The 12,983-nt window shown below is 39.8% G+C and overlaps 2 protein-coding genes across 5 annotated transcripts in view; both read right to left on the reverse strand.

The window, feature by feature from the left end:
- rsph4a (radial spoke head component 4A) overlaps positions 1-2,630 on the reverse strand; it is a 7,337-nt gene extending 4,707 nt beyond the window's left edge. Inside the window, exons 1-2 of the mRNA XM_085376188.1 lie at positions 2,545-2,630; positions 401-623 (exon numbers count right to left, since the gene is read on the reverse strand). Coding sequence (XP_085232314.1) covers positions 401-623; positions 2,545-2,630 — 309 coding nt within the window. The remainder of the gene's footprint in view (positions 1-400; positions 624-2,544) is intronic.
- Positions 2,631-3,788: 1,158 nt separating this feature from the next.
- dohh (deoxyhypusine hydroxylase/monooxygenase) lies at positions 3,789-11,527 on the reverse strand. 4 transcript variants are annotated; one of them, XM_085376125.1, is made up of 6 exons: positions 11,471-11,527; positions 10,822-10,928; positions 10,123-10,290; positions 7,993-8,069; positions 5,263-5,518; positions 3,789-5,007 (listed from the first exon to the last, which is right to left on the reverse strand). In XM_085376125.1, the coding sequence occupies exons 2-6, from the start codon at positions 10,925-10,927 to the stop codon at positions 4,697-4,699; spliced, it is 918 nt and encodes a 305-aa protein (XP_085232251.1). In that variant the 5' UTR covers position 10,928; positions 11,471-11,527; the 3' UTR covers positions 3,789-4,696. The 4 variants fall into 4 exon arrangements, with proteins under 4 accessions (XP_085232251.1, XP_085232253.1, XP_085232250.1 ...); XM_085376127.1 differs by having other exon boundaries at positions 10,822-10,931; positions 11,471-11,511; XM_085376124.1 differs by having other exon boundaries at positions 11,440-11,504.
- Between the last annotated feature and the right edge of the window lie 1,456 nt (positions 11,528-12,983).

A 12,983-nucleotide genomic window follows, 5' to 3' on the forward strand; every position in this document is an offset into this window, starting at 1 on the left:
TCTCTGGCTCTGTTCCACCGCATGTCTTTGATTCCGTCTTCCTCACCTCATCCAAAACCAGTCATGACAGATGGCCATCCCTTCCTGAGCCTGTTTCTGCTCAAGGTTTCTTCCTGTTAAAACTGAGATTTTTCTTCTCACTGTCGCCAAGGCACTTACTCATAGGAGGTCATATGATTGTTGGGGTTTTCTCTTTTTTCTCTGAATTGGTGTAGGATCTACCTTACAATATAAAATGCCTTGAGGCAACTGTTGTTGTGATTTGACACTATATAAATAAAACTGAATTGAACGGATCCACAACCTAACCTCATATCCATCACCTTAGCATTTAACAAAGGGACAGATTGCTGTATATAAAAGTTGTAGAACAAACAGTGTAGGTGTGTGTGGTCAATACCAGTTCCTCCTCGTGATCCACATCTTTTGGCCGAGTAAAGAGCAGGCGCTGTTGCTTAGCCAGCTCCACATCAGCTGTAGTCTCTGGAAGATCTTGCAGAGTGCTCTGCATCTCTTCTAACAAACCCCGTTTTACATCACTGCTTATATCCTCTATCACATCCACTGGATTTTGTGGCTGCTCATCCATCAACTTCGTCAGCAAGCGAGTGAGGTGGTCATAACTAGAACATCAGTTACACAGTTTGGTACATATCAACCTATAAATCTTAGTTGTACATATTAGCACACATATTAATACACAGATGCCATATGGTTCCACAAGACATTTTGTCAAAGGTTTTTCATGAGACTATTCTGTTGTATTGCTGTATTATTTCATCTAAACTGCCTTTTCTTTTTACTGCATCTTTAAATGCTGCAAAATTTGGTCTTGCAACAGTTTTGAAGTTCTCACCTCTAAAGGTGCATTTCCCCTGGCAACTCACATGGGCAGCACAATACTAGTTAACATGCAAAAATTTAGCCAGAATTTAATTAGAGTGAAAAAGAAGCTCTTGTGTCACTAAATAAGTCACAGACACCAGTTCCAGTGGTTGTGGCTCAGGATGCCGTGAGCGTACATCTACTAATCAGACCACCATCTATGGGGGTTTTATCCCGAGGGATCATCAGAGATCATCAGATGACGGAAAACTGAGACAATATATACACACAGTAAGTAATTAGGGAGGTGGTAAACATCAGGAAAGATAGCTGCAAACAACTCGGAATTAACGAGACAGGAAATAAAGAAATAATACATGAACTAACACACACACATACAGAAACCCAATATGCGTTCAAATAGCCAATTTTGCTTAGGAAGGTTCCTAACTAACAGACGTGATATGGAAGTATCTGCATGGAGGACATAATAGTATTCTTCAAATACTAAGCTTCAGTGCTTTAATGCTTGCATCCTCTGCATAGCATACTGGACCATCCTTTATGAAAGGGGAGGAGAAACTGAAGAATGCAGAACGTTATTGTATAATGGCATTACAAATCAAATGATAAAAGTGTGCTTAAGGTTCTTTATAACCAGTATTTATTAGTAATGTTCTTTGCTGTAGAGACAAGGAAAGCGACACTGAACATGATACACATAACACTAGAGACTATCAAAATAAAACTGCAAACAGACAGAGGCCAGACACAGGAAGACAAGGGAAACAAACAGAGACAAGACTGACTAAATAAAGGGAATGCAGGGAGGCGACACAGAGACAAGACTAGGAAGACAAACACAAAGAAAGTGAAGACAGAGAGAGAGCAAGAGAGAGAATGACAGGGAAAGAGGGAGAGAGACATGGAGACAAGACAGAGACAAAAACTTGACATTCGCAACCAGACATAACATGCTACACATAGGGGATTGCTGGGGAGGATCCACAGAGACCAAGTCAAACAGGACACGGAAGGAAACGAAACTCAGTGAAATCAGAATGAACTAGATCTAGGGGTTATACAGCTATGGATATCATTACAAAATCTTATCCATAGCCCGATAATGCCCTGGTGCCAATACAGCTTTAACATGTTTCAAACATTTTTGCATATATGTTAATAGTTACATTTGGATCACAGATCAAATAACATCGAATTAAGCAAAGGAGTTATAAAGAAAGGGAGAATGTTGAAATTCAGTGAATGTCTCTGTTTAGGAAAGTTTATTCATGCTTATTGCATTGTACAGCTAACTTTTCAAAAATGGAGGTACTGGTCTTGTAGTGTGGAGGCAAAGCTATGGAATCACAAAACATAATGATACGATTTGGTGTAAATATCATATTATATTATAAATGTGTTCATTATTATAACTTAGATTACATCAGCAAGGAAGCTGATTAAATATTGACCGATAACGTATTGCGAATGGGTGGGATTAAATAAGTGTGCACTTCTTCCCACTGCTTTCGATATGTAACTGAATCAGAACCGGTGAAGCAATGTTGAAATGTATTGGCTTTATTTTGTATAGCTTTTTTTTCTTTTCTAAATGAACTTGTGCACATTGTTTACATGATTGAAATAAATTAACAAACAGACAAGTAGGTCATGAGAGCATCAGATACTAACTAGTACTATAAAAAGGTAACTTACAGGTTCAGGTTGCTCTTTGTGCTGTTTTTCAACATATAAGACTTGAACGCGGCAGCTGACTGCACTCTCTCCTCTTTTCCGTCCATCGTTCGTCAACTACGTCTGAGGTATGGACAGAGTAACGGTTTATACAAGCGTGGAAAAGACTTCCAAAATTTCGTCTTACCGCTTTCTCAATGTACCGCCGTATACAGACTCCAAGGGTTGCTATAGTTACTGTAACGGTGGCGCTCGCTAACAGAGGGCTCTGGTTGCTAGGCTCGCGGATGCACCCTGGCGGTTAGTGATGTGCGACACCACTGCTTGCCTTTGCTATCCGATACCAGGATGTGTTTGGAAAATTAAAACTATACCGTCATAATGAATACAAGACATCATACTTCTTGTTATTATTGTTTAATTAATAAGAATTATTAAAAAGAATTTTTTTTTAAAAACCACTGAAAGATCAATACGTACATTTTAAAATATTTAACTAACAATCAAAAACAAATGTGCCCGACTGAATATAAAACATTATATAAACATTTTATAGATACATTATATTATCTATTTTATGTATAAAATATTTTGAGTTGTATTTTTATTTTTTAAAGCCTAAATGGCTGTTTTACTGCAAGTATGTGGTCTATTCTAATACACCTAGTCTATATAATCCACTTTAAATCTCGACAATTTGGACAAATTGGATTCTGTAGTTTTAAGGATGCAGGGAATTTCCATTAATTAAACATCAACACAAATCTACACCTAGACATAAATCACTTTCCAAAATTCAGCAACAGTGGTACAAGTTGCCAACAACTCACATTTGTCCTTTTGTACCTGGATAGTGTTCACCTGCAGCACCAAAGGGCTTTGTGAGAAATGCCTGCCTTGCAGTCTCTGCTCTTATTCATCCCAGGGATGTTCGATTGGGTTGAAATCGGGACTCTGTGCAGGTGAAGTTCTTACACACCAAACTCACTCATCCATGTCTTAATAGACCTACTCTGGACTACGCTGACAGGCGTGATAATAAGGATTCTTTATTTGGCATGAAGTCTGTACTTTATTGCTTACTTACTGATGCTTACAAATAAAGCTTTAATTATCTGATGTGCAAAACCACAAGCAGTTATGAGAATTTGAGTTGTAGGACTTGAGGGAAGAAGGTCTTCGTGAAACTCAGGAGAGACATTAGTATGTAAGATCATTTTAATTTTATACAGTTGACTGTAAATAACAAAAAAATTTACATTTAAACTGCAAGCTGTGCTCCATGGTAATTTAGGAGCAAAGTACCAAGAGAAGCACGACAAATCAAGGTCTACGTCACACCACGAATGCTTGTAGCAGACAGTTTAAAATGAGAAGTTTGCATCAAACTGTAGAAGCACAATGCAGGATGAATTCAGATTGAGCAGAGGGTCCTTACTCAATAAAATAGAGGGTCCGGAGGGTTCGCTCTCTCTTTGCCACGCTTTTCTGCCCCATTTTCTTGTTTTGCCTTCTCTTCTGTGTTGTTTTGTCTTTTGCACGTGAATATGTGGAAGGCTCTATAGCCTGGGGTTGCACTGCTTTGTGTTGTCCTGCTGTTCTGTTGGTTGTGACAGTCTGTTTTATCGTTTATATGACTCCATTCAATAAACAAACTCTGCTCTTTTCCAGATGATCTTTTTGAGTGGGCTGATTTTTAGTTGGACATAAAAAAAAACTCAATATGCAAGCTGGATAGAGTTGATTACTTTGGCTTTAAAATTTAGGACCCAACAATCCACACTCATTCATCTCCTGATCACCAGTCTGTTTCTGGTGCCATACAACAGAGGCTGGCTGGTTGTTATAGCAGTCCTTCTTTACTCACTCCATTGCTTCTGTGCACGTCTCCCAATGTTGCTGTTGGCTGGGCAGCTTCTCCTCCATATTTGTACTTGGGGATGATTTGAAGGAGCAGCTGAATGATGGGGCAAGAGCAGCAGCTGGTCAAAGGCACAGGCTATTAGGGTGGATGACCCTATATTATCCATGTTCCACCCTTTGTTTTTTTTAAATATATTTGGTTTTCAACTTAGCTATATTGAAGTAAAGAAAATATTACTGTTAGCAACAAATTGTGTTTAATTACCTTTAAACACAAGGTGACCTCAGTACTGACCTAAATAATTAAAAATTAACCCTGTAACCTGACCAATCCATCTGCATACTGGAACTGTCCACTGTTTTCATACTCCAGCATGTCAAGTGCAACCTCACAGCTCTCCTTGACAACACGCTCTTGGTCTTCACGGTAACGCTGCAGCACGGCCAGACACTCGTCTTTGCCAATTGAGCCTAGAGCCTCCGCTGCCTCGTGCCGGACCATGGGGTTCTCGTTGGAACGCTCCAAAGCTGCACGGAGGGCTGGGACTGCTGCTGGATGCTGCATCTGCCCCAGAACATAGCCAATCTCATGACGGAACAGAGCACTGGAGCATTGCAGGCCTGGAGGCAAACAGAATCGGATGCACATATTAATTTCCATCTGCGTAGTTCTACATACTTATTTTTATACTTCACAAGGATTTACAGTTACTGACTTTCATATATGCATATATTTTATTAGGTGCTCAGTAACGACATCTTCAAGTTCCTTGAGTGTTCTAGAACCATAGTTTGCATGTAGTATTATCAGATTAACGATGACTGCTGAGTGAAATAAATGTTCACATAATTGTTTACCATAAAGTTGGACCTTACCGTCTCCTAGTGCCAACACAGCCTCCTCAGTGCCAAGGTTACGCAGGGCAAACATGGCACGGTAGCGGTCAAAGAGTGGCAGGCTTTCATCCAGCAGTGCGGAGCGCAGCTCTGGCACGCTCTTCCTTGCTGCTGGAGGGGCTGGGTCTACAGAGCAGTAGGGGTTTTTATCTGCGTGTCCGTCCTGCAACGTTTTCTCTCCTCCACTCTGAAGCCATTCTAGCCGTCGAACAGCCAGTTGACATGTCTCTGCAACCTGTATAGATTGTCAACTTTTATGTCATTTTCTGTATCAACCGAGTGTTAATAATTGAGAGTGCAAGCTGCAATTTTAGTTGTGGTTTCAAGTATCAAGAGTAACTGAAATTATCACCAAATGTAAACCTCAAAAAATAATAAATGGCATTTGTTTATAAATAAAAATATGTCCAATTATGAAGTTAAAACACTGAAATACTGAGGCAAATGAGATTATATACTGGGAAAGTCAGTGGTTCAGTCCAGGCCTATGAGATCATAGGTGTGAGTTAACTGTCAAGTGTGTGACTGTGCTAAATAAAGCACAGTTGTATGAAGCATGCTAAATGACATATCAGACTTGAATTCTTCCAAAAGTTGAAGTCATATTTACTTTGTCTCTGCTTAGCGTCTCTTAAAGTTCCTCTGACTTACATATTTAATGTTTCTGACAAACAAAGAAACAACATGAGATGATGAGTATATGAGGACCATTATGACTGTATTTTAACCAGTCAATTTCAAACTGCTGCTCTGCTCACATTCAGTTTTTATGACCGTAACATGGTATGTATACCCTCTGAAAATTAGCAAGATTTTGTTACCACTCACTTAGAACTCACCAAATCAAATGGTGGAGAGTCCCAGGTATTTAAACCCTAGTGGGGGTTGTGCCTTAATGTGGCCATTATGCTCACCATGTCTCACACTGACTTTCGTTGTGACAAAACCTGGCACATTGTGCTGCGGCCACCACAAGAAAGTTTTTCCTTCCCACTGTTGCCAAAGCGCTTTCTCATAGGAGGTGATATGATTGCTGGGGTTTTGAATTGAATTGATAAGACAGCTGCAGGGAGTTTATAGATACACCAAGAGTAAAAACCAGTAGACCAGAAAATTCACACTGAATGTTGAATGTTAGCAATTTGAAGGAGTGAAATAAACCAGGAGTAAATGGAACACAGTTTTAGTTACCCTTGTAAACTACTGCTATAACTCCAACACGGCTTGAGCACCTCTGGGAATTTAAGTATTGGGTGGACAAAGTTCCACAGTCCCACATTTTAAGGAAAGTTTCACCAATACAGGAAATGATTGATACAGGTGACAATATTGTTAAGTATATATGATTAATTAGATAAAGTTCTACTGGAAAAACTGGCAATAATTGAAGCAGAGAGCAATAATTTTAGTAAGCTTGCATGTGCAAAGATGATCGATGGGATTGTTCCCATCTGTGTCTTACAATCTGAGGAAATGGTAAAGTGGGGGTGGTTGACCTTGAAAATGGGTAAACAGACATGGGTATCACACTGGTATTGTTGTAAATGTTGCCTAGTAGCAATGGTACGAAAACAGCTGTCTCTGTAATAGAGTGGGAGTGAACAGGATTTATGCTGTAAAGACCACAAGAGTGAAGGGTTAGTTCAATGCCTGTGGACAGATTGTGTGAATCCCAGTGGTTTCGGTGAAGGCAATTTCGCTTGAAAAAGTTCAAAGCAGTTGAGGAATGACAGGTTGTAGTACACAAAGGGAATGTCTTTATTAATGCATTAGCTCTTAAACCAGATGTGCCATTGAACTCTAAACAGCTGAACTTTACATTACTTAATAAAAGGGGGTATGACAGCAAGTCAGAGGTGACAGATTGCTTTCCAGTGGCTGCCCACGAGGTGTATAAAGCCTTGCTTGAGGTTCTCTGACAATATATTAAGTCATTAGTGCCAAGACAGACAACTATTGCAGAGACTTTGTGGTCTTAATGTCCTTCATGTGGGCACCGCCATGTGTCAGACCATAGAGCGATCAACAACAAGCACCAGAATTAAAAGGACGCTCAAGGTGGTGGCAGATGGTGAGCAGTTAGGGGGCAAAGTAGCATGTCATCAATCAGATGCAGCAGTAGGAGCAGTAACAGCAGCAGAAATAGAGGTGGCAGTGGCAGCAGCAGTACCCAACAAGACAAGCGCTGATCCCCAACTTACAAGACGGAGTCTTGGATATCATCTTGTAACACTGAGTATACCAGCAGACAATGTCAGAGCAGCAAGCAGTTAATAAACAGGCTAAAAAAATAAATAATAATAATAATGATAATATTTTAAAAAGGCTAGCAAGGAAAACCACACTTCAGGGATGGATTGGAATGCAGTGGTGACACTATAGAGTTGAAGATGTCAAAGTAGAGGGCATAGTTTCTGTACCACCAAAGATTTAATACACTTAGTAAAAGGTTTTAGGAAAAAACTTTAAAAGGCAGCAGGAAACATCAAGAGCAGCCTGAAAGATGGCCGTTAGGAGGTGATGTGACAATAAAGGCATGACAACAACCAGTCAATTCAAATACAACAGTCAATCAAGTTTTTCAGTTACTTTCAAAATTAATTAATATCCTGTTAAATTAGTCCAAGCCTAAATTGTAGGTCTGTTCTGTAGCAGGTAAAATGGAAATCAAGTTGAAAGTTGCAGGCAAGTTTTGTGATATGCTCTTACCTCAATGACAGGATCCTGACTGTACTCTTTCAGTAGGTTCAAAACCACAGAATCACCAATTGCCCCCAGAGCTTCCCCTACAAGTACACAGAGATAGCAGTCAGACTTCAAAACTGCACCGCTGTTTCCAGCTTTCATTTGTTTTTGCATCCTGCAAGTCTCAAAATATTTTCTGAAAAGCATCCATCATGCTTACGCCAGGAAAGTATTGTGAGTTTGCATACACATGTATGTAAACTTATACTTTTCTACACAAACTTATGTTTAGCAGAAAGAGAGTGGTTAAATATTAGCTCACTAACAGTCCCTCATGCCAAATGCACATTCTCAGTTTCTTTCAGTTCAACATGACCTTCTTTAGGGACAATTCTGTCAAAGTGTGGCCTTTTCGCAAGGCACCTAGTGCTCCTTACAAAGACCACTAAAGCATTTTAATGTGGGGGCAGTATATTTGGCTACTCATTTTAGTATTTATTGTTTTGGCAGTCCTTGATATCATTCAGATGCCATGATTGTGTACTGCAGTGGATGGAATTCCAGCTCCACTGTCTGCATAAATGGTCCTTGTGGTGCTCTAGAGACCAGAGCAAGCTAGGGAGAGGATTGCATCTCTCAAACCAGAACCTGCAGTACATGAAACTGGTCTACATGTCATTACTCCATCTCCACAAGGCTGCAGCACAAAAAAAACAACAACGTTGTAACCAGCCCAAAATGGCAAAGCTTCAGACTCAATTGACAAGCAGCTGATTATACGATTATACTGCTTTTTGTCACAAAGTACTTAGCAAAGATAAGATTTGTGAAGGAGCAACTAAATTATATTATTTACCGTAATTGTCGGGCTATAAGCCGCTACTTTTTGCACAAGCTTTGAACCCTGCGGCTTTTAGTCAGGTGCGGCTTTTCTATAGATTGTCCATGATTTTTGTGATATCGTAAGACGATTTGTTTTGTTTGTTCCGCTGTTGTACGGCACTACGTTGCCTGGCGGAAGGATCGGGGTTCAAGAGTGGTATGTTGGTCACATGTCCATCCGCCAGGCAACATAGTGCCGTACAAGTAGCGCGAAAAACAAACTTCAAAGTAGCGCTACGCGTTCAGCGGGAGGCGTGGATGACGAGCGGCGATAAACTTGCGAAAAGCAAGTTGTGCTCAACTCCACCGGTGGATTCTGACAGCGTGGAAAAGTGTGCAAACATCCACGATCACCAACGGATTTCGAAGGGCTGGACTGCTGCATGATGAAGAGGAGGACACCGCCACGGCCCTTCAGAGGGTGTTCGACTCTGACACTGACAATGACAATGAGGATTATCTTTGGTTTTGAAAGTGACAACGAAGGAGAGAAGCGGAGAGTGGATGACGAAGCCATCCTGAGCCTGTTCGTTTCCGACACTGGAGAAGAGGACTTTGGTGGTTTTAGTGCGCAGGAAGATGGTGGTGAATGACTGACTTTTCTTCTTGTTAAAGCCGTGTCACTGCACCTGAGCCTAAAAGGTAGTCTGAATCTATTTTTCTGGTGTGCTGTAGGTTACTGTTATGTACTACATTTGTTACTCATTTATGAAGCACAGCACATGTGCAAATATGTACCCATAACTTGATTTTCAAAATATTAATAAAAGGGGTGTGTCTCCAAACAGCCATCTCTTTCCTGACAATTCGCTTTGTGCATATTCTCTTACATATGATAAGTCAATATTGAAACACCTGCGGCTTTTGGTCAGGTGCGGCTAATGTATGTACAAAACAGGATTTTCCCCTGATTTTAGCTTGTGCGGCTAATATTCAGGTGCGCTTTGTAGTCCGGGAAATACGGTAATTGTTTAATTATACCACCTTACCTAAATTACTGTTAGGAAAAAAAATTGATGACACAAGAGAGTAGCTCATTTTCTACTTTTCTGCTACTCTAGGTATTTTACACAGTGCACGTGCGTCTGTATTGCGCGTGTGTTGTAAATACAAAAAGCAGATTAATTGGGAACTTCTGTACTTAGTGCAGCAACAAATGAACACTTGGACACGCACCATCTGTGCAGAGCACAGAGCTTACATAAAACATACTCTGTCAAAATACTTGTGTTGGTAGTACACAGACTCCTCAACCTCATCAAGCATGCTTACCTGCTTCATGCCTAACCATTGGCTCCTGCTGTTTATCTTTGAGAACAGCAGTCAAAGTAGGAATGGCCCGTTTGTCCTGCATCTGTCCCAGGCAGTAAGCCAACTCATGCTTCAGCAGGGCTGATTCATCAGCGAAGGCTTTGCTGATCCATTCTATAGCTTCAGCACCTGACACACACAGATGACACCCTGAATTAGTTCACCCAAAAATCACTACAGGCATTCAGTCACAGCAAATATATTGCAACAATATGCAACAGCTGTGCTGTGATTTCAGTTTACATTAAAAAAAGATCTCTCAGAGAAAAAGAAAAAACTGAATGTCTTGTCTTTCAAACAGTACAGTGCTGCTTTCTGTGATTGAGCCAACCAGACGACGAGGAAAAGACTGGAGGCTGCAAGTCTGAGAACAAGACGTTATTGCAAAGTTTAGGGATTTAAAGATTACTTTTTTCATGTGAGTTTTGTTGGAAAACATAGGGGCTACTAAAATATAGTGAAAGGACAGAAACAACCACAACTACATTTGAAAAAAAAGAAAAAAGAAGAAACTGAATGTGTGGGGTGAGTCCCACCCCTACAAACCAATGTTGGAGTCCTAAATACTACTGCAAATCTTGAGTACTGTTACTTAGCTGAGTGCTTTTGTCATTTATCCAGTTTTTGAAAATAAAAAACTCTGTGGTCCTGGTGTTTTACCTCCCAGGTTCCTCAGGGTAAATAAAGCTCTGAACCGCTTGGTCAGGTCCTGTCTCGGGTCCACCAGATGCTGTCCTATTGATGCAACGTTCTCGACAGTAGCCATGCTGCTGGAAAGAGAGCAACACACTTATGACTCTTGGACCTGTAAACTTAGAGCAATGTGAAAGCTTTTTTGTCTTACTAATATTCAAGTCTTATTTATCTTATTTATGCTAAAAATCTAAAACTGCTAGGTGAGAACAAAACGGTTATATAGACTATAACCGAGACATATGAGGATTTTGACTAAATACCTCGAGTCCAGGCCAATATTAAAACCAGCTGCGGAGGATATAGTATTTAGATATCGTTTCTGTCCACGGCCCGCAGCTAACTCTGTACTTTATATGATGTATTATTGATCTTTTTCACGCTTCTCTCCTTCCTGGTGAACACCGCTGTCACTTCACTACATTCCGGTGTCTCGCGCCTGAGTCGGGAGCACGCGCTGAGCACACCGGCTTCCACAAATAAACCATCGCCTATCATTGGCTGAACTCTTTCACAACTACCTCACACGGTATTCACTAACTCCACCACACAACGGTGCTCAGTGTAACCATTGTCTAAACATACCAAGCTTCAGTATGTACAGCGTTTCACACACCTCCGTCACGGTCCCCACAGCACAATCCACGGACAGTCGCAGGAAGCGGTTGTGTCCTTCTTCTTTTTTGTTATTTTTGCAGGTGGTTGGAAAACTACGAAATTGTGTTTTGCCGCCACCAGCTGGTATGGAGTGTAGACTCAAATGTCGCTCCAAAAACAAAAAAACAGGGCTATTTAAGAACATAAACCACACACCTTTACAATATTTGGAATGGAGGTAGCAATAGAAAAAAAATCTAATAATGTTGTGTGTGTAACTTTTTTCTTTAGTCGGACAGATAAAGTAAAAAAAGAAGCTCATGCTATACAATTGTAGCACAATTTACAGACAGTTGTACGGTTATTACTACTGTGAGGTTATGTCCTTCAAGTAAAAACGAGTACTTATTCACCTCAGTGTTCTAGAGGGGGTTATTGGGGGCTATTTTCCTTGGAAATTTCACCTGATAGTCAAGGAATTTAAATAAAATAGAGTAAATTTATAATTAGTCAGTTTGCTGATAATATGCCTTTGTTGTTGTTGTTTTCATTTTTTTTTTGTAAAAGAACTTATGATCTCTAAAGGAACAAAATTAATTTTTCTCAAACGCATCTGGTCTGATTGTAAATGTTATGATATGTCAGATTTTAGCAATCTGCAATCTTGATTTAAATACTTTAATAAAGTATAAAGTATATCAAAATAATAAAATGATTTGTTGTTGAAAGGAACATTTGAATACCACTCCTAGATTTCCTATTTAAGCGATTTGAAATTGAGGTTGACTCATGTAATTTTTTTGTACTTCTGAATGTGAAACTGGTGATCATCTCTGTTTCAAATTGTCCTCATGTGAGTTTATTTTGGTCAGACATTTACAGTTGACTCTATCTGAAAATAGTCAACATTTCCATGCTTACTTATTGTTTCTTTTATGAGTGGGTTGAACAACAAAATTTCTGATATTGTTAATCTAATTATTATTCTGGGTAAATACCATTTTAATTCTTCTTAAAATCATCAATTAATGTAATCTGTCTAACTGCATGTCTTTGGACTGTGGGGGGAAGCTGGAGAACCAGAGGAGAATATGCAAGCTCCACACAGAAAGGCTATAGCGAGATTGTGGATGTAAACCCAGGACCTTTTTGCTGTGACACAATAGTGCTAAACACTGTGTTGCCAAGCTCAAAATATGTATATGTAGATTCTTGCTCCTGATCATACAACAAACAAACAAAAAGATAGCTCTGCACTGCCAAGTGGGTCATTTGAAATGACCAGCTGGATAGCACAGCATTCCCATTGGACTGGGTGTTGGATCCAGCTGGATAAGTGTCTTGTGTGGTCTAACTGTCCAAAGGTTTTGCCTCCTATATTGACCAGGAAGAGAAACTACGGGGTTTCAACCATGTTTTCTAGGATAGGATTTGTAAGCCTATATAATAAATATCAGGACTAAAGATATTTTAAAATGTTGTATTTTTTTAGTATCTTACTTATAGTTAAATAAAAATATTTTCATTTTTGG

Source organism: Diplotaxodon limnothrissa, linkage group LG17, assembly GCF_057381915.1.
Source record: "Diplotaxodon limnothrissa isolate DT_005_m linkage group LG17, D_limnothrissa_male_GT1.1, whole genome shotgun sequence".
Lineage (NCBI taxonomy): Eukaryota > Metazoa > Chordata > Actinopteri > Cichliformes > Cichlidae > Diplotaxodon > Diplotaxodon limnothrissa.

Coding starts and splice junctions, on each gene's coding strand:
- dohh (XM_085376125.1), bottom strand. CDS start 10,927: ATGGCTACTGTCGAGAACGTTGCATCAATAGGACAGCATCTGGTGGAC. Junction 8,070..10,122: donor AATGGTTAGGCATGAAGCAG/GTAAGCATGCTT, acceptor GTGTACTTGTAG/GGGAAGCTCTGGGGGCAATT. Junction 5,008..5,262: donor TGTGTTGGCACTAGGAGACG/GTAAGGTCCAAC, acceptor GTTTGCCTCCAG/GCCTGCAATGCTCCAGTGCT.